This window comes from Girardinichthys multiradiatus, chromosome 24 (assembly GCF_021462225.1).
Source record: "Girardinichthys multiradiatus isolate DD_20200921_A chromosome 24, DD_fGirMul_XY1, whole genome shotgun sequence".
Taxonomy (NCBI): Eukaryota; Metazoa; Chordata; class Actinopteri; order Cyprinodontiformes; family Goodeidae; genus Girardinichthys; species Girardinichthys multiradiatus.
In genome coordinates, this window is record NC_061816.1 from 5,580,800 (window position 1) to 5,606,592 (window position 25,793).

The window sequence follows — 25,793 nt, forward strand, 5'->3', positions numbered from 1 at the left end:
AAGATCACCTTTAAATAAGAATAACTTCTGTTTGGGGTGTTTTGATGGATTTTATTTATAAAAACGAGTTTTCATTGGACAAGCAGAATCAAAACTCCAACCTAAGACACAAATATGACACCATGTGAAGACAGTTTCTGCTGCTGCAGCATAGAAACGAACCAAAACAATAAAACAAGGTGCAGCTGGTGTATTTTAGTGATAAATGATGCTTCTTCTTATGCTTGGTCAGTGTGGAGCGACAGTGACATCATCATGTTTAATATTTTATCAGGCCTGTTGACAGTGTGGATATGAGTTATTCTGTTTTATTCTCCTTCTTGTTTTCCATTCTTAATGTTTTAGTTTGTGTTTCCCTGATCATTTGAGCCTCTCGTTAATAAAACTGATCACATGTGTTCATGACCCTGGAAAGCTGGGTTATCTTTGCCATCGAAGCTCACCTCCTCCTCGTTTCTTGCTCCTGATGCTGCCGAGCCGTTCTGCTGCAGTTGTTCCCTCTTACTGAGATCCCTCCTGGGTTTGAACCTCTGTGGGAACCGGTAAGAACAGAAAATCATCCCAGACACCACCATCAGGACTGAGCCCACTATCCCCACACCGATTCCACAGCCAACATGCTGCGATCTGGGCGCTTTGGGGAGTTTGAACTCAGAGGGGAAGTCGATGGTCTGATTTGTCACAACTGACTTCAGGTTCCAGATGAGAGGAACGAGCGACAGCGCAGCAGCCAGCAGGACCAGCACCCCTGTGGTGATGAAACCCCAGAAGATCAGGGAGACCCTCTTCACCCCAAAGTAGGCGTTCCTCATGGCATAAGCACCAGCAGCGTTCCCACAGAGCCCCACCAGCAGAGACAGGAGCATGAGAACCTGACCTGCTGCGATCTCTGGTGGAGTGAAGTTCTCAGTCAGGCTGATAGACCTGCAGTACATGGATATTAACCCCTCACTTACATGAGTGTGGCTGTTAAAGCAGGCCCTCCAGATCCCCACCCAAGCCACACCTGAGGTCACGACCTCATTGTCAGGAACCTCCCACTCCCTCCACTGGACAAGTCCTGGAGACACGGCCGTGAGTGTCCAGCCAATCAGGGCCAGCCAGAGGGCGGCGAACTGGGTGTGAGCTGTGTGAGCTAGGTAGGTCATAGCAGGAGGTCCAGTAACACCGGGAGATTAGAGCCAGGTTTGAATCTGGAGGAGTCCTGCTGGGAGATCTCCGTTTCCACTCTCCTGCAAAGATGACTCCTCCTCAGTTGTGACGCTGCCTCATCACCACGGTAACCCTGGAAACACCTAGAACCACCTCCCTGCGAGAGGACACAACACAAACATGATCTTAAGCCGGCAAATGCCTCTTCAGATGGTTCAAATCATCCAAAACAAAGAATTACTGAAGCAGTACAAATGCTGGGTGTTACCCAGTGTTGACAGAAGGGGGAAGGTTCTAACAGGACCGGGTCGTCTCACTCATACACGACTCTGCTGTCAGAAAGCAGGTTTGTCCTCTTCTGTAATCAGCAGTAAGTAGACAGAAGTTATAGTAGAAAATGTTTCTGTCAGTACATCCACATCTGGTGCATCACAAGATGAATGATATGTTAGCTGCTTCTTTGCTGAGATGAACATTTCATCAGTCATCACAGCAGGAAACCATGTGAGCTACACGACAGGAAATACAGTTCGCCGAAATTACATAGAGGAACAAAACCACGAACAAAAGCAGCGAGAAAGGACCAGAAAAACCACAGGGAGACACAAAAGAGAGCAATTACTACAACAAACAGGTCACCAAGGGATGAAAATCATCTTTATAAAAAGGTTATAAAGCAACCCACTGAAACAGAAAAGTATTTACCCTTCTAGATTTCTCCTGAAAAAGATAACCAGAGTATAAACAAAAAACACTTTTGAAACGATACGTTTGTTTATTAAAGCTATCAAAGGCTTTGGGACTCCAGAGAACCAGTGAGAACCATGATCCACACATGGAGAAAACATGTAACTGTGGAGAAAATTCACAGGAGTGGATCATCTACCAAAATTACTCCAAGAGCTCACCTAGGAGGACAGGAAAGAGCCTCTTTGTCTAAAGCTCTGCAGGTCTCAGTTAAGGTCAGAGTGGAAATTCTTTTTCATGGCACTGGAGATGCCCTGATTTAGTTTCAAAGACATATAAACCAACAACAGAGACATTAAGCCACCATTTGCACAACTTAAAGTGACAATTTATCCAACATGCACGTTTTTGTACAACAAAAAGCAGAAGTACTTGTAGAGTACATACAGACACCACAGACCTTGACCAAGACCTTAACCCTTGACCTGGGTAAGTTTCTCCTTCTGCTTCGGATTAATGTACAATAATACCATATCTCAAAAGAATCTGTTTCTCTGCAGTAGTTAATATTTTAGATTTTAAACTACAGAGCAGATATTTCACATTATTACAAAACAGTGTAATAGTCCTTTAATTTAGTAGCAACTAGGAAGCTGGGAATCAGATACCAACTGGTATGTTCACTGTGCACAACATGGGGGTACCCACCCCCCACTGGCTGGAGACGCAATGGGCGAATTCAGTGCCAGTAAAATATATGAAGGAAGTAAAACTCCAAGAACCAAGGCAAAAGCCGACAGCAGGAAAAATGTAGATAGACAGAAAAGTAACAAAACATTTAGGCAAGATGGCTAAGAGGATCCGGCAAAGAGCAAAGAGATGCTGCTGGTGATCTAAAAGCTAATAAACTACAGGGGTGGAGACCTGGAAGCAGGACAGAGGGGATTTAATGGCTGTTAACAGCAACACATGATTAACACTGAACTCAAAGGCAGAAAATAAACATAAATATAATAACCTTCACAAACAACAACACAGCTGCTACACACAGACAAAAAAAGACCCAACCTGCGAATATAAAATGTGAAGAGACACCATAACCGCAGAGAAATTCAAATAAAAGAGGAACAACAAAGACAATAAGCCAACGTTCAGTCATGCATGAAGCTAACAAAGCCTTAAAGTGAAAACTCCTGCAGTCCAACTCTAGGTGTGGTTTTATTGCACGTTTAACTAAATGTATCGCTTTCATGAGCAGCTCTACAGTTCTGTTTATGATCCATCACTCACTTTTTATCACTTGACCTTATATAGGCACTGTGTCTGAGGATTTTTACATACTGTTGTACCCATATGCCATTAAGTGACAACTTTTAACTACAAAAAAGATCAATTATTTGATCATTTTAGATGTTTAATCATCCAATGTAATGGAAGACAGCTAGAAACTAGTCTATTGTCGTGTGTCTAATATATGAAACAATTTTTCTGTAAATTGGGATTTAAAATGAGAACAAATTCACTCTAACAGGTTTTAAAACCTTAAAGACAAAGGTTTGGTCACGTACCTGGAGACTCGCAGTTAGAGAAGCAGAGTGTGAATGATGAACAGGAAGGGTTTTTATATTCTCTTAAACAGCTCCACACTTCCTCATCCTGTAACAATGTAAACACAGTTCCTCTGTCAATGATCGACAGGATAGAACGCTGAAGAAGAGCGTGTCATATTTTACATCGTTTGCTTCAGACCTCTGGGATTTTTTTCTTATAATAAGGTTTAAAACACAGAAAAGTTAGCAGGATCCAAACAAGTCAAGAAACACTTTAAACTTGCAGCAGCATTTTCTTTTTTTTTTTCACTAATTTCCACTCTTAGAACCAAACAGTAGCTTGAAGGTGGTTAAAATGTGATTAAAATGACATTTCTTTTCATGAAAAGTGAGCTTGAGTTTCATGTATTTCTGAAGTGATCTACAGAAGCAAACTGTAGATCTTTCCAATGATTCTGCGAGTTTCATTTAGTTTAATTTCAGTGAACATTCTTCACCTTAAAGCAACTCAGGTTATCCAGATACATCAGTGAGACATTTAATGATTGAGCACATATGAAAGCAACTGAATGTGACCAGTGTGCTTTACAGGAAAACAAGTTTTTAAAATAAAAGTTAATTGATAGCAATAGTGAAGATCATTCATATATTTTGTCATCTTACAACTGAAAACAATAACTATTCAGATTTTAAATGATAGTGTTTCTATATGATTTATAAACAAATGCAAAAAAAAACACTATATTGCCAAAAATATTTGCTCACCTGCCTTGATTCGCATATGAACTTAAGTGACATCCCATTCTTAATCCATAGGGTTCAATGTGATGTTGCTCCACCCTTTGCAGCAATAACAGCTTCACCTCTTCTGGGGAGGCTGTCCACAAGGTGTAGGTGTTCATGGGAAGTCTTGACCATTGGAGAGGTCATAAGCATTCAGCTCCTTTTTCCTGGAACTAAGCAGCCAAGACCAGCTCATGCAAAACAACCCCACAGCATAATCCACCCTCCACCAAACTTTACAATTGACACAATATAAGTACTGTTCTCCTGGCAACCGCCAAACCCAGACTCGTCCATCAGATTGCCGGATGGAGAAATTCGTCATTTCTGAGAGTGACCCATCCGTTCACGAATATTTGTAGAAACAGTCTGCATGCCTAGGTGCTTGATTGTATACACCCGTGGCCATGGAGGTGATTAGAACACCTGATTTCAATTGTTTGGATGGGTAAACGAATACTTGAAGTGGAACGTTTTTAGGAAAGACAAATCCAAATACTGTTTAATTCGTTTTCAGTCCCATTATGTTTTTGCCCAGTCACAGCGCCGTCACATATGCAAGTATTGCCACAGATTGATAATAGATATTGATCCAGACTTTGACTAGACCATTCTACTGTATCTCTGGCTGTATGTTTAGGCTGGTTGTCCTGCTGGAAGATGGACCTCTGCCCCAGTCTCAAGTCTTCTGTAGCCTCTAACAGACTTTCTTCCAGGACTGTATTGGAGTTAACTCCAACCATCTACCCTGAAGATCAAAGATAAATAAATACTCCAGTGCAGAACTGAGGTTTATCATTTTAATGCCTTGAAGATGTTTAAGGAGCAAACATGAAGCCACCAGTCCCTGGCACCTCTTAAAGCAAACGCGTAGAGCAAACGTCTCACTCTGCTGCAGCTTGTCCTTCTGGAGGTCTGGCAGATGAAAGCAGTTTATGTGAGAAACTGTGAGAAAACATGTTGAAGCAGCATCTAAATGGGGTTAAAGTCCAACCACATCTCAGCCCAAACCACTTTCACTCCAAAATCAGAGATTCAGCAGATACATTTATGGACAGAACAGCTCTGTTTGAATCTAAACCTTCACTTAATTTAAGAAAAAAACAGAGTATATCAGGAGTAGAATAAATTACACTAAAAAACTACAATAAATTACTAGAAAATATTACTTTAAATATTAAAATCACCTGGTGATAATTTAACAAACTTCCAGCCATGTTCAGCAGCGGAGGACAATCAGGATGCAACAGGAATAATAAAGCAATCAGAGCTTAACATGAAGAAAACATGATGTGGTTCTTTAGGGTTTCTAGCCAGCTCTCAGTGAAGTTCAAATGGTTTGATCTCAGGAAGTGGCTCTTCTTTCATCTCTCTACCTGATCTACAAGTAGTTTTGTCTTTATTTCTAGAAATTCAGCTGCAAAGAAGATGTCTTTCTCAGCTTGAGGACCAGTTTAATTGGAAAGTCACCAACAAGATGCATAAAACAGCAAACAATGCTCCATATCTCCACTTCAGATGTGGTCTCCTCGTCATGAGGCCTAATATCAGAGTCCAAGCGGCGGCCTCTGATCGAGCGGCAGACTCTCTATCAGGCACTTCAGCTGCTCCTCGCCCAGCTTGATCTTATCCTCCAGCTTTCGCTGCTCGATGATGAGCGCAGACTTCATCTTCACAAAGTGTCTGTAGTCGTCCAGGCTCTCTGCGTCCAGGTGGGCTCCCATGATCCCAGACACCAGCCGCTCCCTGCGGTCCAGGTTCTCCTTCAGCTCCTTGGCGTCGTCGTGCTGCCTCATCAGCAGCTTCCGTTTCTCCGTCAGGGTTCGCTGGTGGAGGATGGAGGTGAGTTAATGTCAGGCAGATAAACATCCTATCCCACATCACAGAGTCTCTGTTCAGTCAAGTTTTCCACCATCTAATCTTTACTTTAAGGAAAAAACAAGATCACCTAATTATTCATAGATATACACTGTTACTGATTTGGTCAGGGTTGTATGTAGAGGACGCCGCATGAATAGCAAAAGGATGCTCTGGTCAGATGAAACCAAAACTAAGTGCTGTGTGTTCAGGGTTATGTGCACCATCCCCACTCTGGCACGGTGGAGGCAGTGTGATGCTGCATGGATGCTCCATCCTCACATAAACAGTAGAGCTACAAAAGGAAATTATTATTATGATGATGTAGACCAGTTGAACAGCTCGCTTTAGCCAATTCATCACAGACTACATCTGTTTAAACAGAAAGGTGATCCATGGTGGAGGCAGCATCATGCTGTGGGGGATGCTCTTCTTCAGCAGGGACCATGTTTGCTCAACTGCCTTGACTCGCATATGGACTTAAGTGACATCTCATTCTTAATTCGTAGGGTTCAATATGATGTTGCAGGGATCAGGACACATACCCCTCAGAGTAAAGGAGGCAGAATACAAATACACACCACACTTATCAGATGTTTCTTTGCATCATTTCCCTTCCACTTCACAACTGGCTGAGGTGCTTACCTTCTCCTCTGGTGGAGCTTCGTCCTCCAAGCTGTTGAGGGCGTTCTCCACCCGAGCGAGGCGCCCCGACAGCGACAGCAGCAGACTCACCACCTTGTCCAGGTCGCCCACAAACATGCGGAACTTGTCTAGCTGGTTAGGCTGGCAAAGACGCTGGACGGTGACCTCCACCTCACGACCCAGTGCCTCGTTGTCCTCCACGTCCTCCTGCAGGCTCTGCCGCGCCTCTCGAAGCACCTCCAGCTTCCTCGCCAGGCTGGAGATCAGCTCTTGCTGAAAAGGACAGAGTTTACTTAATTTCTCTTCGACATGAATGATGCTGTGTGGGTTTGAAAGGGTTGGTTCTACCTTTTTACTGGCCAGATCGACGTCCAGCTCGTCCTCAGAATCCTGATCCTCCAGCTCCTCCTGCATGTCCTTCATCTTTATGAGGAGCTCAGCTTTGGGAGCTGATGTGTTGTAGTAGGAGGAGCTGGGGACCAGGGAGGCTGACGCTGATACAGACACATCCTCCTCTTCTCTCCTGATAAACAGAATGTCAGAGGTTCTGAGGGTTCCTACAGACTTCAATTAAATCTTAAGCGTGCTAAAAATCATCAAGACGTTTCTTCTTTTATATTAGTTCTCACTTAATGACTAAATACAGCTGAAATCAATCATTTGCACCTCAGAATTTGCACCTCCAATTTTTGATAAAAATTATTTTATTTAAATCTACTACTAAATACTGAAATACAACATTTGTCCACCAGAGGGCAGACTAAAGCCAACACAGCGTTAACTGTGAAAACGTTTAAAAAGTTGACATTTAAAACAATCTTCACGTTTTTATTTCCTTCTGAGGTAAAATGCTTCTAGATATTTTTAAGAACAGGAATTTGTTTGTTTCCTAAAAAAATGCTTTAAGTTTGTTGTTTTTGGAGCTCATTCCAGAATGCAGTAATATTAACAGACATTTTCTTCTTCTGATTTGTCTCTGATAAGTCCCACCTGCTTGTGGTTGGCAGCCTGGAGCCCAATGACGCCCTCCTCCGCAGTTGGACCTCCTCCAGGATCTTCTCCTCAGGTGGAAAGAGTCCCTCCATCAGGTCCATGGTGGTCTTCCTGCCACTCTGATCCAGTATGTCCACCAGAGACTTATCCCTGCCCATGATGTCCCTCACCAGCTCTTCTCTTTTGGCGTCCTCCTCCAGGTTTCGGGCTCCACCTGACTCCTGGCTTGACACTGGATCTGGTGCTGGTTCTTGTGGGTCCTGTCGGGTGTAGGCGCTGAACAGAGATGAATCTGTCCGCTCTGCGGTCAGAGAGGACAGGTTGGTGGATGGTTTGGGGACGGTGCAGGATTCGTTGCTCTGAGGCAGGTAGGCTTGGACCTGCCGATCCGAGCTGCTCTCAGTGTGGATGATCCTGACGGGAACTTTTCTCACCGGACTGCTCACATCCATCACTGCTGGGATCTGTAGTTCTGCTAGTGAGCTGGAAAACATTAGAAACCACCATTTAACAACTGCAAACTTGAGATACAGACCAGTGTTCTACTTATAATCTTAAATATGTTGTATCATTTATGCATTTTTTATTAATTTATCAGAATTTTAGTTCATTAAAACAAGCGAGAAGTATGTCCATGTACTGCGGTATTTACACCCAGTAAATATGGTTGGGGCCGGGGCTACTTTTATATGAATCAATACAGCGTGGCATGGAAGAGATCAATCTGTGGTTCTGTTGAGCTGTTCTGCAAGCCCAGGGGTTTCACTTTGTTTTATAAACGTTTCTTCAATCCTGAATTTGTAAGGTTAGGTCAGTGTGCTGACCAATCAAGTATAAATAAATGGACTTTTCAATGTTATTCTAAGTTATGGAGGTTCACCAGAACATGCTGTACAGCGGATGCTGATCTTCCCAGGGATGCACGTCCCAATGAATTACCCAGGAGCTCCATCTGAGGTTCTACATGCCTCATGTGGAGAACGTTAGATGTTCCTGAGACTGAGCAGGTGTGGCTGATGAGCACTGCAGGTAAAGGTGGCTCCACGAGCTGCTGAATCATGGGCTGAACTTAGGTTTTTACTCACCATTTCTGTGTTTTGACTTGGTTCCAGATTCAGTACCTGAGCTGTTAAATATGACTAGAAATCTGGGTTTTATCTGTGACCAGATGAGGACCAGAGCAATTTTTAATGTGGAATATGGAATAAAGCAAAGTCATTAAAACTGTCTTGGAACAATGGAGAAGCCACTTTTCATCTTTCTAGCTTCTTCTGAGGCAGTTTAATTTAGAAAACTTTGCAATGAATGAGTCTCGTGTGAATTAAGGGGTTCAAATAAATGATGAAAAGATAACGAGCAGCTCCAGTCCAGGCCGAAAGGGTAATAGGTTTTTAATTTGATGATAGACCTGAGGTCACAGCAGCTGTTTAACAAAATTACAAACTCTCTTTGATTTAAGCTCTGATCTTTATGGCCCAGTTAAACATAACTAACCCAATGCTGTATCTATGTTTCAAAAAGGAGAAATCAATTTGTACATTTGTTCCCTGCTCATTGTTTCCTGTTGAGCTTGTTTACCTACAGCTGTAACTCAAAACCTGTTGTGCTGGAGCTTTACGTGACACGAGGCGGTGAGGAGACCTGAGGAGCCCTTCATAAGCTGCTTACCTGAGCTGCAGGTCATCCTGCACCGACACGGCCGGCGGTTTGTCGGTCAGCCTCAGAGGAGCGAACTGGGGCGAAGGAGAGCGGGCTCGATCCGTCCCTGTAAGGGACAAAGCAGCTGACGGAGAAGGAGATGGAGATGAAGGTGGTGCTGTCGAATGCTCCCCCTTGGTTTCTGCAGATCCTAGTCCTGACTGTTCGCTGAGGTGAGGGGAAATGGTCTGGGTGGGACCAGCAGAGGAAGGGTGTTCAGCTGCATGGTGCTGGATGTCAGAAGCAGAACCGGACTGAGGCTGCAGTCGTGCCGGGTCCGGCTGGGCGCCGGCGTGGAATTCCTGGGAGGAGGATGTGGTTTCTGGACCTAAATGCAGCCTGGGTGGTGGCAAGAGGCTCTGGGTTTGTGGCGGCTTGCACTCAGAGTTTGGGCTGGTGCTGCAACGACCAGAGGAGAGGGAAGCGTGGGAGGGACTGGCAGGGTCGGGTCTGGTTCTGTGGTCAGGAGGGCCTGGAAATATCCCCTCATTTCTGGGTACTGATGGGACCAACTGTGGGCTGTGGTCCGGCGACCTGCTCCCTGCTGTCTCTCTAAAGGTCAAAATTAAAACCTCATCAGTACCTGAAGGAGAAACACTCCAAAGTTCTTCCTCCAACATAAACAGAAGAACTTAGAGACAATATCTCTAGAGCAAAAAGAAAGAAATCCATTTAATCCATCTAGAATAAAACAATATAGATAACTTATTCACCCAAAGAAAATCTTCATATATGTCATTTTAAAACTCAGTCAGTCAGTCATTTTCTACCGCTTATTCCATAGTGGGTCGCAGGGGAGCTGGTGCCTATCTCCAGCAGTCTATGGGCAAGAGGCAGGGTACACAAACAACCATGCACACACTCATTCAATACACCTAAGGTAAATTTAGAGAGACCAATTAACCTAACAGGCATGTCTTTGGACTGTGGGAGGAAGCCAGAGTACCCGGTGAGAACCCACGCATGCACGGGGAGAACATGCAAACTCCATGCAGAAAGACCCCTGGTCGGGAATCGAACCCAGGACCTTCTTGCTGCAAGGCAACAGTGCTACCAACTGCGCCACCGTCATTTTAAAACTCTTTAATATATTTTACCTCTTGTAATATTTTGTCTTTTTTCTTAGTTCTTTGGTTTAGGCTGCCTTTTTCCCTCTTTTATGGTCTAGTTATTTGCATTTTAAGCCACTTACAGAAGTCATTCAGATGTAAAAAATGCGCCTACACTTCAGGGAAAAAGTACTCATTACAGACAAGTTGGTAAAGAACCCGTTTTAATTGGACATTTAGGATCTTTGTTACCTGCAGCCATTTTGCTCTCCTTTCTCTAGATGAATTGAAGAAAAATCTAAAGGAGTCAGTTGAGGTAGTTCTGGCATTTGATCAGGATGCCACTTGGGCTCCTCCCTTTGGATGGTTTTTTGGGTCTGTCCCACTGGGAGGAGACTCTGAGGCAGACCCAGAACTCACTGGAGGGTGTCTGGGTTTCCCTCCTGGACCTGTTACCACCTGCGACCCGATCTAGAGTACGTTTTTTCTGTTTCATCTAAAATGAAATCTTGCGTTTGCTTTCACTCATAAATAAAGTCTTTCTGCACAATCATTAATTGAGATGGTGGGAAACTGGGACACAAGAGTCAGTTTGAATGTTTCCTCCAGCTCAGAATAAATATTTTTGAGAGCAGCTTAAGCCACAGAAGAATTTCAATCTGCTAATAGTTCAGGGGCATGCTACTGATAAAATCTAGTTGCTCATTATTTTAAAGAATGTTTTCCGTGGCTTTTAGAAAGGCAATGTGCATAAAATGACGTTTATTCTGTAAAAGTGCTGACATTACTGGCTAATTGGTGTTGACTGAGATGGATAGAGTGCTTTAGAAATCAAGGTGAGGCTATGTGAGGTCAGGAAATGTGACCCCGAGTGTGAAAAACCAACGCTGAGGATGGATTACATGAGAGCAGAGACAGAGACATAGCAGGACTCCCAGAAACTCTTCATGTAAATGAATGATTCAGCTTTAAACGTCTGCGTGTTTGCACGGAGGGTTGGTAAATTATTTGGCACCTTTAACACATAAGTCTGCTAACCTCACCTAAAAAGTGGTGTTTTCCATTATGTCTGTGCAGTGTTCTGAAATAAAACCATTGTAGCCCTTATGATGAAAACAAACAAGGTGCAGTTTAACAATAAAAAGAAAGAATTTGGAAACCACCTCGTACAGCGTAGAGTAAAACATCCGGAAACATGAGGATAATTTGTAAAGGTTCTAGTATCACCTTAGGCAAAGGAAATATTTTAGTAAGAGGACAAGCTGAAGATTCATTTCATGGTTGTCTAAAAACACTGATTATGTGTCTTTGTGAACAGAAGCTCAAAGATATATTGATACTCTCTGAAAACCACCCTTTTGTAATTCTAGGTGGGGTTTACAGGTGAGACAGGCAGATCCTGATCACCTCAACATGAGATTCTGAAGTTAGAGAATAGAACAATCCATCCATTTATTGTCTTGTGCTCATTTGGGATCGGGTCGCAGGGTAAGAGGTCCAAAGGGGAAACCCAGACATCTTCCAGCTCATTCAGGTGGACCCCAATAACCTCGAGCTAGTGCTCTGGGGCTGCCACGGAGTCGCCACCCAGCGGGACGGGCCCAGAAAAGCTCTAAAGGAAGGAAACCAGGAAGCATCCTCATCGGATGCCCAAACCACAACAACTCCTGACTCCTTTCGATGCAGAGAAGCAGTGACTCTACTTTGAGCTCCCTCCAGGTGACAGAGCTCCTCACCCTATCTATGTGGCAGAGAAAGCTCATTTAAGCAGCCAGGGTCTCCTTCTTTCACAATTTTTCACCTTTCTACTACTACACATATGGAGAGTGGAAAGATCAGTTGCTCCTCTTATGTCCTCTGCCGACATTTTGTTGCACAGAGATATTTGGAGGTACAAACCTTAAAATGTGTCTTAATATAAAATTTGAATGAAATTATTTGATTAAATCCTCACTAGGTCTGTGGTTCTTACACAACATCAGAAAGTTAAGCTCACCTTGTGGTCAAACTGCTCTCCTGTCCTTGAGGATCTCTCCAATCAGAGGGAATATTCTGAAAGAGAAATGTCATGTTTGGTGTTTCTTAGCAGAATGGAATAATTAAAGTATTGGTAGCTGAATCAATTCAAACCAGCCTTCATCGTTATCAGCAGTTTCTATGTTAGTGTAGATGTTTATAAAGCGGTACACGTCTTTATCATTTATCTCCTAACCTCGCATATTTCTGAAACATCAAACCAAACATAATCTTGGTCACCTGTGTGTAGACGTCTGCAGAAGGTGAGGATCTGGATCTCTCATGGATGCAGAGAGCCTTCTCTTCTGCACTAGGATCTAGAATGTTCTCTGCTGAGTGAAATCGTCCTTGTGTTTTGGTATCAGATGACTTTTTCTGTTTGTTCCAGGTGGCCTGGTACTCAGCAAAGGTACCCAGTCTCTGTTGTTCTAGTAACACCTGCTTATGTCCAGGACTCTGCTCGTCAGGGTCTGTGCTTGGTTGAGACTGATCACTTTCTCTAGAGGAAAGGGTCTCTTGTGGTTTGCTTCTTTGATCTTGGTCTGGGTTCAGGTTTGTGCCATGACTTGACTTCAGTACAGGCCTGGGGAAGGCAGGTTTGATCTCAAATAACTTTCTCTGTTGCTCTGAGCTACGTTGGGATTCTCCATCCACTCCCACTTTATCTATCTTATCCGGCTCTGAGAAAGAATGTGTCCTCTTGGCTGGGTGGAAGCGCTTACGTCCTCTTATTCGCCCATAGGATGCTTTAAGAACGGGTGCCTCTGGCCCCAGGGGTTCGAGGTCTCGTCTCTGGAAAGAGGTGGCCTGAAGGACTCTTGCCTGGGCCTCTTTTAGGTGGTCCTTGTACGTATTTGAGGAAGCAGAGGCTTCCATGAACTTCCATTCTTCTGCATCTTCTTCCTCAGCCTCATAGGTCAGGGTTGCAGCACTTCGGCTCTTCTGCAGTTGGGCTCTCTTCTGCTGGATCTCCTTGCGAAGGGTGGTAGCGTAGCGGTCACTACGGCGACATGCTTTGCCAATGCTGGTGGTTGTGGTATTACAGACATCCTGGGTGGAAATCACAGACTTTGTAGCAGCTGTTGGCTGCCTCTCTGTCAAAGTCTGACTCTCTTGAGCTAGGAAGTGGAGAAGTGGTGTTTTCAGAGCTGATATTCTGTGATCTTCTTGAGGCACCCAAGGATCTTGGTGTCTTGAAAGACCAACTTTATGATCATTACTCTGATGTGTTATATAAAGTCTTTTCATTTCATTATGGGGTCCTTCAGCTCTCTTTGAAGCCTCTTCTGTGCTTTGAAGAGAAAGTTCGTACGTCTTGTGGTCATAGTTTAGACCATTCCCATTTCGGTCTTTATTTTCACTGTAAGGCATCTGGGGCTGAGGTGTAGGGTACTTTGCCTTATTGTTTGCCTTCAGGGAACTCTGCAAACCTGATTCACTGCTGGTCATACATTGGGATTTCTTCGTCTCCCCTCTCCACCCCCCAGCTTTGCTGGCCTTTAACTCACTGGTCTGCATGGGATGTTTACCTGCAGGGCCAAAGTGCCGGTTGTGTCCTCCATTCTCCAGACTTGAGTTTGCAGAACAACCTGTTATGGCTGCTGTGGAGTGCCGTATGTGTTTTCGACTGAAAGCATTGGTGGGCAGGTCTTGGAGGCTGCGATAGTAGCTTCCAACACTTTGAGTCTTCGTTGGTGGAGCTGCCCTGGTTTGCTGAAAGAAAGGGCTTTCATCACTGTATTGCCTCTGATGGGCAGCTGATTGTGCATAAAAAGACTGGCTGACATCACAGTTGGACAAGGAGAATGGTTTGTTGGGGTGCAGCTGGTTCTGAAATCTGAGGCAGTTCTGGTTGTTTTCTGTCAGTTTTTCGAAAGAGCTGCCATGACTCTTTGGTGGACCTAAAGGCCCTTCAGAGTATGGGAACACCTTGGTGGCAGCAAAGCTGTCACTGCGCAGGGGCGGTGGAGGAGGAGGAGGGGACTGGGATATTTTCTTCTCTGGTACCTGCCACACTGGGCCAACACTGGGTCTTCCTGCAACGGAAACCCGAGACGTAGGCTGCTCCTCAACCCGTGACCCCTCCCAGCCTTCGTTCCCGAGGGTTGACTGCAGGTATCTGTGTCGTTCATTCTGCTGAGGTCCTTCACTCTGAAGGCCCTTGAAGAAAATGTTTTCAGTGCTGGTACCTTTCCTCCCAGACATGCTTGAATCAAGAACAGGAGGACTGGAGCTGCCAGAGAAACAGCTGAAGGCAGAGTCCCTTTTGGCTCCTGATCCAGAAAATGGTTCAGAACTGTCGATGTATTTAGGTGGAGAAAGACAACCCGGTGGGTAGGGATGGGAAGGACGCTCCAGTTTCTCCATGCTGTTCACTGAGCTGAGCTGATTGGTCTGCTGATTCTTCTGGTTTCCTGGACTGGTTGACTCTCTGCAATAAAAAAAAATGTTTGAACAATTCTAGAATTATTTAAATGAAGGAAAGCAGAAAGCTTAACCTAAAACACTTACCTTGCTTCATGTTTTGGCTGCCAGACAGGCGCTGGGGTGGCCCTGGACCCGGCAGGCTCAGACTCCTCTTCTGTCAGCTTAGAGGAGTGCCAGGAATGGGGCCGTAAGCCTGGGTCATTTTTTCTGTGCAGCGGAGAGTCAACAGAACACTTTACACAAAGAGGGAGCACTTGACATCCAAACTTCTTTCAGTTTTACACAGGAAGATAAATGCCAGGAGTTTACAGAGTTCAACAGTTCAGCATTCTTCCTATTAGAGCCTTCTGTTCATGTCATTAGATCAAGATCACGAGTTGCTCCAAACACCAAAGATAAGGTCACGATCCAATAATATATCGTAACACTGGTATACTTTGGTTTCTGTTGTTATAGGAAAAACAGAAATCTATAAGAAAACTATCCAAGTAATTCTATCTCTGTAAGAATTTCTGTTTTACAGGGAGTTTAGATGCAAAATAGGTGAATAATTCAGGATTTTAGGGGATATACGTTGGAACTAAGCCTAAATGAGTGGAAAATGTATATGCATAACAACCCTTACAAGGAGATATAATTGATTTTATATGAATATTACAATATCTGTGCAGTCATTATTTTTTGAGATATTGCCATAATTATATAGAGGTAATCAGTATTCATGAATTTTATTGCTTTATTATCTGTGCAGCGTTGCTGAAATTAAATTATTGCAAAAATAATAAGTTTCAAGTTATAGACCATAAATTTAGTAACAAGGATGCCTAAATACTTTTGCCAAACATTGCGATCAAATGATCACATTTGATTTGAGTCTGCTGGCAGGAATTCTGATCTGGAACCAATTAAGTAAGTTTCTAGAAAACATTTAGCCTTCAAAACCTTTCATTTAAATTTATGATTCATGCCTGAACAGAAAACAGAAAAATCATTTGGTTCGCATCAGACTGGACGTACCCCCTGAAACGGTTCCTCCTGGGGAGCATGTTGAAGAGGAAGAGAATTGCACACATTCATTAGATTATTTGCTACATCAATGATGAAGGAAAATCTAAAACATAATCCCACGAATTCGCAAAGAAACTCCACATGATGGAGCTGAACATCTAAACAACTGAAAAATGATGGTTTAATGGTGTAATCAAAGCTGAAACTACCATGCAACTGATTCTCACTCCTAAAAAAATAATTTTTGCACATCACAAACATGTTATTTTAGACAACTAGTAGCAAAAAATGAAGCACAAGGTGGACCAGACATCACATGGTGACACCAACATCTACCAGGAAGCAGCCGAACGCTGCAGGCTAATCACAGTGATACCTCATGGAGCTCCGTAAAATCTTGGTGAGGAAATTCCTCGCCACATGAACCTCATTTTCTGACGGCATCGTTCTTGGCGATACAACATCGACCATTTTAGCCCTGAAGGGCAGCGAGTGGAAGATGGAGAGAAAGGAGAAGGATATGTTGGGATCAAGGGTTAAGAATCGGAGTCCAAAACTGTTGTTTGAAATCAGGAATATAAACGTCAAAAAATCTGAAACATGCAAACAGCCATTTAGAAGTTTTCAGAACAAGCAACTGAACTACCATCAAAGTCCTTGCACATTAAGGTTTGGATTTTATTGTTCAGAGCGGAAATGTCTGGGCTGAATAAGTAGAAGCACAGCAAATCACAGTGAGATTTGGCTCAAATTTGGCTGATTTAACGAGAGTGATCTAAAGGGGGTCCCAACACATTCTTCATGTTGAAACTTCAGGCTTTTCCACTTCTAAACTGTCAGAGTCCAATCAAAAGATCACCCATAGATGGATGGATGGATGGATGGATGGATGGATGGAAGGATGGATGGATGGATGGAAGGAAGGAAGGAAGGAAGGAAGGAAGGAAACCAAATGTGTCAGACTGTCAGAATCCTGGTTTGTAAAAAACTTCTATTGTGAAGGGCTTTCAAAATAAGAGCGGGGGTTGGATCTGTTACAGCCATTAGCTTAATGTTCAGTAAAATTAATCGGATTCGAGCCGGATATAATATAATTCCAGATTGGAATTATGTTGGCCTCCACCTCCTTCTGACAATCCAACATCTCGTGTAATGTCTCAAAAACTCAGATTAAAGATATTGTGTTCTTCAAGAGAATATTAAAAGTTTAGCTTCCAAAGTTCACATAACCCAGAGGTGAAATATCTCAGCCGGATGAAGGCTTACCTGACCTGGTTTCAACTTAAACCAGGCAACCAAAAGGCACACTGCATTCCTTCAGCACAGGAATGCAGGGAGGTGCTTTCCCTCACTGCCATACTCCCACTTGTAGTGTGACATCTATACTGGCCATCTCCCAGTAGACTGAGAGTGTTTCAGTCACTTCAAGGCATTAAGGACAGTGTCCAACTTTCTAACAATATTTAAGGCAGCTCTGGTTTCTCTGTTGTCGCTGGTTTGTTGTAAAAATACCTCTGGAAGGAGAAAAACAGACACACAACTACAGAAATCTGTTTAATCATTGAACTGATTTCTAGTCAAAGTTATCAGGTTTCTGATTGACTCCTCAGCTTTTTCACAGAACTTAAAACCTGAAAACCTCAAAAAATACTGCATAATGCATCTTTCATTAGGTCCATATGAGTATTTTATCACAAAGTGTTGCTTACATGCCCCCATCCCCCTCTGCTCAATGCGAAACATAAAAGTGAGAGCTGTGCTGCCTCCAAACAAGCTCCCCCACAATGAAAATGCAAATGTTTCTTTTCTCTGAAGAGCAGAAGGTCTGTTTTGCTGGGATACAGCTGCTCTGTTATAGATCTCCTACAGGAGGGAGGAGAAGCCACCGTTTGCTCCCAGGAAATCCAATCCGGATCATGTTCATTATAGAAAAGATCTCCGCATCACACTGAAACACAGACGTCCTAGTTTACCCCTTCTATGAGCCAGAGAGCTAAAAACTCAGAAACAGGTCAAAGAACGCCAAAACTATTCTTTAAATTTCTAAAATTATTAGCTGGACTCAACACATTTTCTCTCAAGTGTTTTTTGCTTCTGGACGTACGCAGATAACAAGAAGGTGAGGTGATGAGAAATATGGGAATACTGAGCAGGAAGGAGAAGCTGAAGCTGCTTTGCTATCAACACAATCACCGTCTCCAAGTAATGCTGTGGTTCCATGACATTTCACATTAAACAGACCAGCAAACACATGCAGGTAGAGACTGAGCTTCTCACAGAATGATGACCTAAAGGTTTGACCCTAAAACGTACAACATGATCTAATAAAATTCCTCATGCTGCAAAACACATCATATCATGTTGATCATCTCATTTACTGTTATTTTGACACATAGGTCAAAGTGAGTGAGTGAAAATATAGCATAAACACCTGTTAAATTTAGTAGTACTTTTCAAGGCCTTATTGCTTATGATATAATCCGTTTTTGCCATTCTGACATTAGCTGGTTTATAATTCAGGCTATCTGCCGGGGTAGAGCTTGTAATCAGCTGCCTAACAGACATGCTGTTTTAAAACATCTTTACCTGAATAAGGAGCAATGTGTGGTGCTCCTTTAGTCCACCGTTTGCAACTGGAAATATTTCCAACAAGCCGAGTTGTCTTTTGTTGTAGGCATGGGAAAGGTGAAGCTCCATTACTCTATGCTCTATACAGCTAAAGAAATCCCAGATCCCTTAATTATTTTCTTAGACATCTTGCTAAACGGACTTTAAGCATCAGGAACGGGTTTAAAAAGGTTTCTGTTTCAATCATGGTCTAAATAGGTTACGGGTGCGGCTGTATTTTTTGCAATGTGCATCTTAATATGATTTTTCTATGGAAATCCCTGACATTTTCACTAGGGACATTATGATCCGATCACAAATACTGGTTCAGAGTGAGGGTTAAGACATTTCAAATAATTAATACTGGAGTCCCTGACTTAGCCTGCAATACTAGTTGTTGTACTGTGTGGAAATTTATGAGTCGCAAATCATTTCACATTTTCTGGGTTTTCCCTAACAAGCCAAAGTGTTTTTCACTTTTTACACAGTGGAAGAACGACTGCACTGGCTGCTGCAGCTTTCCGTCTGTCTGTTATGCGGCTCAGACATCCCAAGATGCCACAGGAGAACTGTGTTGAGTGCAGCTGAAACATCGCTCTTTAAACCTTGATGATGTTCAAAGCAAATTGCAAACTATATCTGTCTTTGTTCGCACACATATCAAAACAGCATGCTAATGCTGGTCTAGCAACTATGCTAACATCCAGAAAGCCTGACAAAGTGTAGCTCCAGGCCAGTTTCGCTCTTTGCTAAAATGTCCCCAAGGCTGGTATGAAATGACACATGGTTGGTAGGAAACATCCCCTGCCAGTTGGTTCCATCTTTTTTTTAATCCTACCCCAAAAATATCACTTATGAAACAACCAAAACAGCAAAAGTTCAAAATGCTGAAGAGGTTAACTGTGCTCCAGATCAATACACTGTCAGCAGGTGCATAATAGAAGCTTCCCTAACATGTTAACCCTATTTTGGAGCAGCAAGGTCATACCGACAGGTCTCCAGGGTCAACTGGGGAACAGTAACACTACTAATGTAGACCATGTACTACTGGTGAAACTGTAGGTGTTTTACTGCTAATACAAAGCTTTAATTTAATGAATATCAAGATGGGACTCAGCAAATGTTGGTTATTGGATGAGTCAGATCAGATTTTCTTTCAGCACAAATGGAAATTAGTTAGAGATCAACATGGCTCAGTTAAAACTAGTAAAAATAAGACAAGCTATAACTTTGGAGAACATAACTGTTAACTAAAACGACAGCTGGTTTTAGAAAGCTACAGAAATCTCCTAATAAAACGGATTAAAGTGACATAGTCAAACTTACCGACAACCAGAAACACAATCCAAGCTGTTGAGCTCTCCCCTCCCCACTTCACTTCTCCCTGACTCCTCCAGAACCACTGCAGCAGGTTACAGAAAACCACTTTAACACTTTACCGTCTCTGGTAGCGCTCCGAGGAATCTGACCACTCCCTGACTGACGGCCAGAAGCCTTCCTCCCTCCTCTTCCTCACACAAACTCTCTGTGCTGGAGATTTATTTTGGGGATTATAAGAGAGGGATTTGAGAGGTGGAGGGGGTGGGGGGTGTTATTGTCGTGTGCGGCGTCCTTGCTGTAATCTAGTGTTTGTGCAGGAAGTGGCTGTGAGGCTGCTAGAGAAGTTATTCAACCTAAACAAGGTTCTGTGTGAGGAAATTTATGAGTTTGCAGAATGTGGAGCTAGTGAGTTAAATGTTGTGTCTATTTGTTGGTATTCATTTGACTTTAAATGTATTTTGAGATGTACACAAACCACCAATATGCTGCAGAAGTGAAGTGATTCCACTGTGGGTTCCTCCTGTTATCAGCTTCTTTTGGGTCACATTCCTCTCTCTTTTTTTTTTTTCTATATAGTTTTGTTGAACATCTACCTCAGTGTCCTTGTCCGGAGAGACAACACACAGAGGAATGTGTGTTTTTTTAAGAGATACCAGCCAATGTCAGACTGAGGGGGAGGAGATGGTGTTTGCAGGACTGAAGGGAGGAGAGCTCTGCATGTTTAAAACACAAATCATGTGTGTCTGAAGGGAGATGACGGCTCATATTGCTCATACAGTTGCTCATTACAAGGCTGATGTTTCATTGTTTTAAGTGAAGCAACTATATTTTAAACAAACTGCAATAAGCAATCAGTTTAATTGGGAATGATTGTATTCGAATTGTGTGTGGATTTTATTGCACAATGTTTTACAGAGTGGGGGTTTGACGTACATCACGTCAGCGGGGTCCTCCACCTGCAATATGCAGACAAGAGGGCCCTGCACAGGATAGTCAGGGGAGCCGAGAAAGGTATCAGAATGTCCAGGATCCGTTTCAGAGCCTTTCAGAACCCAGACATCCTTCTCCATGAAACTCACAGACTCCTCTGCTTACTCAGAGGGATCAGAAGGTGTTTCCAGGCCAGGAGGGACCGATGCTCCCCTCCAGATAGTCATGGGTCTGTAGCATGATGTCATGATGTTTTGGGTAGTCCCATGACATCTGATCCTATCCGATCATGAAGGTTTAGACGCAAAACTGCACAGTCATTAAATCTGTTCAGAGGTTTTGTTCAGAATCTCTTAATGCTTTTAATCTCTTAATGCTTTTATGTAAGGACGTTTATGATACAACTGGGATTGTGACAAAACAGTAAAACAATCTTTATATCTTTGCCTCCCATAGCGATTTTATTGTTGAATCCTACAATCACACTATAATTTATAGTAAACCCAAATACTGACTCTTCTGCTTCTTTTCTGTCGCTGAGTCTCAGTATGTCGGCTACAACCAATCAGGCTTGAGAATCCATCCAAAGGTGTGCCAAATGTGAATTTAAATACATATAATTATTTATTTTTCTATTTGATTTGTGGCCTGCAATACATGCTAAGGTTTATTGCAAAAGACAAAGGCATTCCTGAACGGTTTATAACAACTGGAACTGTTAGTTTTTGTTTTCAGGGAGCAGCAAAGTAAGGAGGTAAAGATCTAAAGCTCACTGATGGAGAAAAGCTACAAAGAGCAGCATCTTAGGGTCACCAAGTCTCCACAGCAACCATATACAGGTCCTTCTCAAAATATTAGCATATTGTGATAAAGTTCATTATTTTCCATAATGTAATGATGAAAATTTAACATTCATATATTTTAGATTCATTGCACACTAACTGAAATATTTCAGGTCTTTTATTGTCTTAATATGGATAATTTTGGCATACAGCTCATGAAAACCCAAAATTCCTATCTCACAAAATTAGCATATCATTAAAAGGGTCTCTAAACGAGCTATGAACCTAATCATCTGAATCAACGAGTTAACTCTAAACATCTGCAAAAGATTCCTGAGGCCTTAAAACTCCCAGCCTGGTTCATCACTCAAAACCCCAATCATGGGTAAGACTGCCGACCTGACTGCTGTCCAGAAGGCCACTATTGACACCCTCAAGCAAGAGGGTAAGACACAGAAAGAAATTTCTGAACGAATAGGCTGTTCCCAGAGTGCTGTATCAAGGCACCTCAGTGGGAAGTCTGTGGGAAGGAAAAAGTGTGGCAGAAAACGCTGCACAACGAGAAGAGGTGACCGGACCCTGAGGACGATTGTGGAGAAGGGCCGATTCCAGACCTTGGGGGACCTGCGGAAGCAGTGGACTGAGTCTGGAGTAGAAACATCCAGAGCCACCGTGCACAGGCGTGTACAGGAAATGGGCTACAGGTGCCGCATTCCCCAGGTCAAGCCACTTTTGAACCAGAAACAGCGGCAGAAGCGCCTGACCTGGGCTACAGAGAAGCAGCACTGGACTGTTGCTCAGTGGTCCAAAGTACTTTTTTCGGATGAAAGCAAATTCTGCATGTCATTCGGAAATCAAGGTGCCAGAGTCTGGAGGAAGACTGGGGAGAAGGAAATGCCAAAATGCCAGAAGTCCAGTGTCAAGTACCCACAGTCAGTGATGGTCTGGGGTGCCGTGTCAGCTCCTGGTGTTGGTCCACTGTGTTTTATCAAGGGCAGGGTCAATGCAGCTAGCTATCAGGAGATTTTGGAGCACTTCATGCTTCCACCTGCTGAAAAGCTTTATGGAGATGAAGATTTCATTTTTCAGCACGACCTGGCACCTGCTCACAGTGCCAAAACCACTGGTAAATGGTTTACTGACCATGGTATCACTGTGCTCAATTGGCCTGCCAACTCTCCTGACCTGAACCCCATAGAGAATCTGTGGGATATTGTGAAGAGAACGTTGAGAGACTCAAGACCCAACACTCTGGATGAGCTAAAGGCCGCTATTGAAGCATCCTGGGCCTCCATAAGACCTCAGCAGTGCCACAGGCTGATTGTCTCCATGCCACGCCGCATTGAAGCAGTCATTTCTGCCAAAGGATTCCCGACCAAGTATTGAGTGCATAACTGTACATGATTATTTGAAGGTTGACGTTTTTTGTATTAAAAACACTTTTCTTTTATTGGTCGGATGAAATATGCTAATTTTGTGAGATAGGAATTTTGGGTTTTCATGAGCTGTATGCCAAAATCATCCGTATTAAGACAATAAAAGACCTGAAATATTTCAGTTAGTGTGCAATGAATCTAAAATATATGAATGTTAAATTTTCATCATGACATTATGGAAAATAATGAACTTTATCACAATATGCTAATATTTTGAGAAGGACCTGTATTTTAAGGTGTGGCTCTCCGATATAGTTCATAATAAAGGAAACCTGTATTTTATTTATATACACTGCTCAAAAAATAAAGGGAACACAATATAACTTCAAGTAAATCAAACTTCTGTGAAATCAAACTGTCCACTTCGGAAGCAACACTGATTGACAATCAATTTCACATGTTGTTGTTCAAATGGAAAAGACAACAGGGGGAAATCTTTGGCGATTAGCAAGAAACACTCAATAAAGGAGTGGTTCTGCAGGTGGGGACCACAGACCACTTCTCAGTACCTATGCTTTCTGGCTGATGTTTTGGTCACTTTTGAATGTTGGTGGTGCTTTCACACTCGTGGTAGCATGAGACGGACTCTACAACCCACACTAGTGGCTCAGGTAGTGCAGCTCATCCAGGATGGCACATCAATGCGAGCTGTGGTTAGAAACCGACTCCATGAGGATGGTATGAGGGCCCGACGTCCACAAATGGGGGTTGTGCTCACAGCCCAACACCGTGCAGGACGCTTCGCATTTGCCAGAGAACACCAGAATTGGCAAATTCACCATTGGCCCCCTGTGCTCTTCACAGATGAAAGCAGGTTCACACTGAGCACATGTGACAGACGTGACAGAGTCTGGAGACACCGTGGAGAGCGATCTGCTGCCTGCAACATCCTTCAGCATGACCGGTTTGGCAGTGGGTCAGTAATGGTGTGGGGTGGCATTTCTTTGGAGGGCCACACAGCCCTCCATGTGCTCACCAGAGGTAGCCTGACTGCCATTAGGTACTGAGATGAGATCCTTAGACCCCTTGTGAGACCATATGCTGGTGCGGTTGGTCCTGGGTTCCTCCTCATGCAGGACAATGCTAGACCTCATGTGGCTGGAGTGTGTCAGCAGTTCCTGCAAGATGAAGACATTGAAGCTATGGACTGGCCCGCCCGTTCCCCAGACCTGAATCCGATTGAGCACATCTGGGACATCATGTCTCGCTCCATCCACCAACGTCACGTTGCACCACAGACTGTCCAGGAGTTGGCGGATGCTTTAGTCCAGGTCTGGGAGGAGATCCCTCAGGAGACCATCCACCGTCTCATCAGGAGCATGCCCCAGCGTTGTAGGGAGGTCATACAGGTACGTGGAGGCCACACACAATACTGAGCCTCGTTTTGACTTGTTTTAAGGACATTACATCAAAGTTGGATCAGCCTGTAGTGTGTTTTTCCACTTTAATTTTGTGTGTGACTCCAAATCCAGGCCATTGGTTAATAAATTAGATTTCTATTGATGATTTTTGTGTGATTTTGTTGTCAGCACATTCAACTTTGTACAAAACAAAGTATTCAATGAGAATATTTCATTCATTCAGATCTAGGATGTGTTATTTGAGTGTTCCCTTTACTTTTTTGAGCAGTGTATATATATATATTCTTTTTTTTTTTTTACTGGAATAGCCCCCCCTTTACCACCCCAAGAACAGTTAATCTGCTGCTTTTTTCCTCTCCAGCTCCTATCAGGTGGAACATCCTGCTGATTCACAGCCATCAGCAGCAGGTGCAGCTTGTGGGGCCGATCTCCCGGCCGCTCTGCTGCAAACACAACCACACAATGAAAGTGCCAACGTCATCACAGCTGGGCTTATCGCTGCGCCGCTGCACGTATCAGCAACAACAACAAGTGTTCAAGCTGGACATGCAGGGTAAAATCTTTGATAGGGTGCAAGCATGAAGCATATTGAGACTAATGCACATCAGGAGATAATCCTCCGTACCAGCAGAGGCCATGTCTGGATCCAACAGCAACATAACTTCATTTAGATATAAAACCTATTTGTGACAACAGAGTAATTGAACAAAAACACATTTAGAAGATTCCTGCTTAATTTGGAAATAGTTTATTATGTTGTCCTCTATAATGCACCTTGTGTTACACCTGGATGCATGAAAAGTGCTCTATAAATAAAGTTTGACTGATTGGTTGGTTGATCTCATTAGAAAACACTTCACATTGTCACTTCACAGTTAAACGTTGCTGAACGGGGAGAACAAGAACAACTCTGGGTTTCTTTTCAGTGAAGTAGGCAGACTAGTGCATCCCTTCAGCTCTTTGTAGTGATCATGTTATTGGATGCTCCCTGAAAAAAAAGGTTTCTATTGCAAATAAAAAGCATAGCATCCTCCCCAACATGGTCCAATCAGGGCCCACAGTCCTGTAGAAGGCTCTTCATCACCCAGTCATTTAAGTCATTTCTTGTCCTTAACCACGCACCTTAACTACTAAAAATAGACAAGTGTGGGCATCCAGTGCAGTGGAAGTCCAATTCAACAGGACCAGAATATGTAGTGTTAAGGCTCTTATTGTGAAGGTTTGCAGGAATTTCTGTCTCAGTTCATCTGGTGTTCCTAACAAAGTAGAAACTTGTCACACACCTTGGGTGAAACTGTATTTGTTATGAACTTAGGTATTTCGGGGTTTTGGTTTTCTTTTGTCAGTGCTTTCTCCATCTAGCTGTTGTTTATTATTTTCCTTATTGTCTTGTCATATTTCTTTGTGTTCATTAATTACTGTCAGTAAGGTCTTACCATATTAGCTCTTTCGTTTAGAGTTAGTTTCTTATTTATTTCTTGTGTTCTGTTCC

General features: G+C 43.2%; 2 protein-coding genes across 7 annotated transcripts in view; both read right to left on the minus strand.

Moving 5' to 3' along the window:
* Positions 1–30: 30 nt before the first annotated feature.
* On the minus strand, positions 31–4,812 carry LOC124861953 (claudin-34-like). The gene is made up of 4 exons (XM_047355960.1): positions 4,155–4,812; positions 3,408–3,495; positions 1,421–1,510; positions 31–1,309 (listed from the first exon to the last, which is right to left on the minus strand). Exon 4 carries the CDS (start codon positions 1,146–1,148, stop codon positions 390–392), a length of 759 nt encoding a protein of 252 aa, XP_047211916.1. The 5' UTR covers positions 1,149–1,309; positions 1,421–1,510; positions 3,408–3,495; positions 4,155–4,812; the 3' UTR covers positions 31–389.
* Positions 4,813–4,958: 146 nt separating this feature from the next.
* LOC124861916 (protein Shroom2-like) overlaps positions 4,959–25,793 on the minus strand; it is a 29,646-nt gene continuing 8,811 nt past the window's right edge. For 2 of the 6 annotated variants that reach the window (XM_047355880.1, XM_047355881.1), the window contains 10 exons: positions 16,242–16,343; positions 15,875–15,892; positions 14,942–15,064; positions 12,671–14,861; positions 12,411–12,466; positions 9,336–9,917; positions 7,665–8,150; positions 7,023–7,197; positions 6,675–6,947; positions 4,959–5,998 (listed from right to left, as the gene is read on the minus strand). In XM_047355880.1, coding sequence (XP_047211836.1) covers positions 5,720–5,998; positions 6,675–6,947; positions 7,023–7,197; positions 7,665–8,150; positions 9,336–9,917; positions 12,411–12,466; positions 12,671–14,861; positions 14,942–15,064; positions 15,875–15,892; positions 16,242–16,343 — 4,285 coding nt within the window. In that variant the 3' untranslated portion in view covers positions 4,959–5,719. Of the gene's footprint in view, positions 5,999–6,674; positions 6,948–7,022; positions 7,198–7,664; positions 8,151–9,335; positions 9,918–12,410; positions 12,467–12,670; positions 14,862–14,941; positions 15,065–15,874; positions 15,893–16,241; positions 16,344–19,798; positions 19,985–25,793 lie in introns of those variants that run through there. The other 4 variants (XM_047355885.1, XM_047355882.1, XM_047355884.1 and 1 more) reach the window with 4 other exon arrangements.

What these genes read in the sequence shown, in the direction of transcription:
- LOC124861953 (XM_047355960.1), bottom strand. Translation starts at nt 1,148, where the DNA reads ATGACCTACCTAGCTCACACAGCTCACACCCAGTTCGCCGCCCTCTGG.